The sequence below is a fragment of the Ailuropoda melanoleuca genome, chromosome 1, assembly GCF_002007445.2.
Source record: "Ailuropoda melanoleuca isolate Jingjing chromosome 1, ASM200744v2, whole genome shotgun sequence".
Taxonomy (NCBI): Eukaryota; Metazoa; Chordata; class Mammalia; order Carnivora; family Ursidae; genus Ailuropoda; species Ailuropoda melanoleuca.
In genome coordinates, this window is record NC_048218.1 from 32,751,265 (window position 1) to 32,756,336 (window position 5,072).

Genomic DNA, 5,072 nt, shown 5'->3' on the forward strand with positions numbered 1-5,072 from the left:
CAACTAATACAAAACTAATGCAGATTTTGGTACAAGAAACAGGGTTCAGGCTTCTTTGAATCTTCCTTTGTTGTCTTTCGTCCTATGGAATTCAGATGTTCTTAGCCACGTCTCATAATTTCAATGTGAATCATTAGACACCAGACAGCAGATTGTGTTAGGCAGAATAATGACCACCCATAGATGTTTACATCCTAATGCTCAGAGCCTGTGACTATGTTGCCTTACTTGCAAAAGGACTTCAGAGGTGATAAAGTTTAATATATTGAAATAAAAAGATTATCCTGGATAACTGGATGGGTCCAATGTAATTATAGGGATATTTCTCAAAAGGGGTCATGAGCTGTCAGTGTAAGAAAGAAATTTGAGGATGCTATCTTGCTGGCTTTGAAGATGGAGGAAGGGGTCAAGAGCTGAGGAGTATAGGTGGCTTTTAAAAAACTAGAAGCCTTTAGAAAAGGCAAGAGAACTAGAGCCTCCAGAAGAAATGAAGCCTTGCCAATGCCTTAATTTTAGTCTAGTGAGATCCGTTTTAGATCTGTGATCTACAAAACTATGAGAACTATATAACAGCAAATTTGTGTTAAGACAGTGTTGTGGTAATTAGGGACAGCAACAATTTGACACTAATGTATAGACCTACACAAACATGCCCACTTAATTTTTGACTAATGTGCAAAGACAATTCAATGGAAGATAGATTTTTCAACAAATCACGCTGGAAGATTGGAAATCAGCAAAAGAAAGAAAGAAAGAAAGAAAGAAAGAAAGAAAGAAAGAAAGAAAGAAAGAAAGAAAGAAACAAACAAACAAACAAACTTGAACTAAGGAACTAAGTCTTAAACACCAATTGCACAAAAAATAATTCAAAATGGACCATGGACTTAAATATAAAAGTACAAAATGTTTAATACAAAATGTAGGAGAGTCAAAGAATTCTTAGACTTGACACCAAAAATAAGGTCTCTATAAGAAAAAAACGATAACTTGGACTTCATCAGATTTAATATGGACAAAGAACTTCTGCTCTAAGTCCACACGAACAGGATAAAAAGACAAGCAACAGACTGGGAGAAAACATTTGCCAACCACATATCTAATAAAAGAGTTTAATTTAAATTATATAAAGAACTCTCAAAACTCCACAGCAAACAAGTGATCCAATTAGAAAATGGTCAAAAGATATGAACAGACATTTCATCAAGGAAGATATATAGAAGGCAAATAAACACAGGAAAAGATGTTCATCATCATAAGCCACGAAGGAAACGCAAATTAAAACCAGTTAGATATCACTACACACCTATTAAAGAATGACAAAAATAGGTGCAAGGATGTACAGAAATTGGATCTCTCCAACATTGCTGCTGGGAATGTAAATGGTATAGTTTCTCTGGACAAGTTGGGCAGTTTCTTAAAAGATTAAATATCCAACTACTCAAATAAATATCCAACCACTATATGACTCAGTAATTGCACTTTTGTGCATTTATCTTAGAGAAATTAAAATTTATGGTCATACAAAATCTGCACACACATGTTTATAGCAACTTTATTTATAATAGCCAAAAACCAGAAACAATACTGGTGTCTATAACAGGCAAATGATTAAGCAAACTGTGGCATATCCATACCCTGGAATATCGTTCAGCAATAAAAAGGAATAAACAACAACCTATATGAAATCTCCAGAGAATTTTGCTGAGTGAAAAAATGGCAATCCCAAAAGGTTACATATTATATTATTTCATTTATATCACATTCTTGAAATGAAAAAAAAAAATAACAGAAATGGAGATCAGATTAGTGGTTGCCACAGGTTAAAAAGTGACTGGGACAACATGAGAGAACTTTATGGTGATGAAAATATTCTATACCTTACTATATCACTGTCAGTATCCTAGTTGTGAGACTGTACTATAACTTTGCAAGATGTTATCATTGGGGAATGCTGGTTAAGAGTGCACCAGATCTCACTGTATTACAACTGTTCTTACAACTGCATGGGAATCTACAATTATCTTCATATAAAAAGTTTAATTGAGAAATTTCACATGAAAAAATACAAGGTGCTTAATAAATATTGGTGGAATTAATGTATAAATGAATGAATTCAGTTAAATACTTACATCAATTTAACATAAAAAGGTGATAAAAGGTAGGTAGGTAATAAAAACGACCAAATAAAATGAAAAGAGATGCGGCAAATCTGGCATATTTTAGGTAGGCAAATATTTGCTTAGGAAGTGATTAAATATGATTAAATGTGACATTCCAAACTACTGACTTTGAGATAATATAAGTAGAAAGTGGTAAATAATTTGCTTTTGAACAACAAAAACATGAATGACATCTAGCATTCTCATCTTACTCGGATCCTATGGGCAGATCATGATGAATACCACATACATTCTGGGTACAGCTATCATTTGGATTAATACTCTGGTGTGCTTTACTGACATTTGGGGAAACAGTAGTCATTTATGGAATTCTGTTTTTAAATGCACAAATTACTTAAGTGGAGAAATCACTGAATTTTTTAAAATATTATTTTAACTTTCTCTTATTAACCACTTTGGTGATCCAAAAAGATTTTTAAATAATTACATAAAGCAGAAGATCACATGTACCTTCAGAGAATTCATGATCTAAGAAGACATGATGGTCATATCCTAAACACAGGACAATATATTTTTCCATTTTTATGAGGTACTGACTAGGACAGTACCTTGAGCATATGAGGTACTAAAATGCTTTGTAAGTTAAATTAATTCCTCTTTTTAAAACTGTGACCATGTTCAGAAAAGGAAATATCCCAGTGTGGGCTATAATTCTAGGTTGATGTACACCTTGAAATATTCTTGAATCTGCACAAAAACTGGTGGAGGCTTTCCAGTAGGATGTGAAAAAAGGAAAATCTGGCATTTGTGAGGGGAAAAAAAACACATCTGCATGGAAGATTAGAAATCCTAAAAGATGGTGGGTCAAGACCCTTAAACCAAGGTGAGAAAACTGAAGACCACAGCATTTTTTTTTTTTAAATGACAGGTGTTAAAGCTAGAATACATATTTGTTTCTTTGGTTTCTGAGTCTAATCATCTCTGGAAAACATTTGCTTTTTTAACTTGACAATGCCTAAGGAATCACTATAAATGGAGAAGCAGAAATTATGTTGGTAAAGATGTAATGTCACAGCTGTGCATTCTACAAACTACGTGGGGGCACAGGAAAGAAAGTTAAGATATGATTACAATAACCACGTCCTTCAGAGTGGGCTCCATGGTTTTTCTATGCAAAGTTAAATGGGTCTGTCACTTCGACGTCACCGCACCAGTTCATGTCTATACCAAAGGGCTCATCAGAAGACTACGATTATTTGAGACATAGCTGACTTCTTACACATTTTCAGCCTATGATTACGGACATAGCCCCTCAAAAATGTTCTATGTCAAATCTAAGTCTATATAACAACATTGGTCTTTCAGGCAAATATTAAATAAAACAAAATATAATCCAAGGTACTTAAATGTCATTAAATTTAATAAAATTATATTACAAATTATGTACAAGTTGTCATGTACAGTTATTCATCTCTAGTGCTTGACACACGGTAAGAATTTTTAAAGGTTAAATAAAGGAATGGATGAATCCAAATCTGTTGAGGAAAAAACATGTTATGAGGCAAGTACTGGGAATTAAGGAGTAACCTCTACATTGATGATTTGGAGGCAGACATGGACGCCTTGATGACGTTTAACGTGCTTTAAATAGAGAGAACTGAAGTTTCATAAAACTGCATTGATAATGCAAAATTCCATGTACATAGCTGATGTTATATTAATATTTTTCCCTTGTCTGAATGATTCAAGTATGAATACTTTAAACTAGAACTTTTAGAAGTTTGTGAAGTACCTTATTAAAAAGCACAAGAATCAACACACTAATGGGAAAATTTAATACTTCAATTATGATACTTAATTATAATATTTGTAACTAATGACCACAAATTAAGAAACGAATCAAAGAAATAATAAATAAACCAACATAATACATGGTATTTACAGGGAAAAAAAAGATTACATGAAATCTTACCTGGATCCATTTATCTGGAATTGCCATGGCCAATCGGTAGTCAAAGCCAACCCCTCCCTGGGAAATCGGAGAACAGAGAGCTGGCATTCCTGATACATCCTGCAACAAAATACACCAACATTATCAGTTCACATTGCTCAGATTTTTACTAACTATTCTTTTGACAGTAAATTCTGGGCCAATAAATAAAAACAGTAAAAAGGAGCATATATTTTTGAGGTGTTTTGGCAGCATAATTGTAAAAGTAGTTACAACTATAACAGCATATTTCATTTCCCCCTAACGTTTTGTGTAATGCTTTTTACCGCAGGACAACTTCAATCTCATGAGGCGATTTTTTTTTTCCTTTTCTTAGTATCACAAAGAGAACACAAAAGAGTAAGACGATTACTGCTAAAACATAGCTTCTTAGACTTATTTTTGAGCTAACGTATGAACATTTTGTTATTGCTTCCATCAAAAACAAAAATACATTGGGCATATATCTATTATACTTATTATCTTTGCAGACAGTACTAGCAAGGAGTGTATTTTGGGAGCACCTAGCTTCTGATGAGATAGAAAGAAGACTTAGTACATTAAGAATGAAGCACTAAGATGGCTTTCACTATAGTCAGCTACACTTGAAATGGGTCTTAAGGTTATCTGGTGGACCCTCTTCATCTAGAAGATACAGAAACTGAAGCTCACTCAGGTGAGGAGATCTCTAAAGACGTGTTTCTCAATAGTGGAGTCAGGACTGAGAGGTCAGGCCCTTCGACAGAGTGCCTCCCTTCTCTGTCATGCCACCACTAGATTACTGATAATCAAAGAGATACATAAGGGAAAAAAAGATGGTATAAGGACCCAGATGTAGCACAATATATTATACCAGCAACTATGGTGAAATATGAGCCACATATTAGCAGTTCTAACTCTACAATATCTTTCAAATAAATCCTTTTCCCTTGCTCTATCTCTATAGCCACTGTCTTATTTAA

At 33.8% G+C, this 5,072-nt stretch overlaps 1 protein-coding gene across 1 annotated transcript in view; it reads right to left on the minus strand.

The window, feature by feature from the left end:
* GBE1 (1,4-alpha-glucan branching enzyme 1) overlaps positions 1-5,072 on the minus strand; it is a 276,317-nt gene that overhangs the window by 72,087 nt on the left and 199,158 nt on the right. The window contains exons 10-11 of the mRNA XM_034657790.1: positions 4,002-4,191; positions 2,608-2,672 (exon numbers count right to left, since the gene is read on the minus strand). Of these exons, the coding sequence (XP_034513681.1) occupies positions 2,608-2,672; positions 4,002-4,191 (255 nt within the window). The remainder of the gene's footprint in view (positions 1-2,607; positions 2,673-4,001; positions 4,192-5,072) is intronic.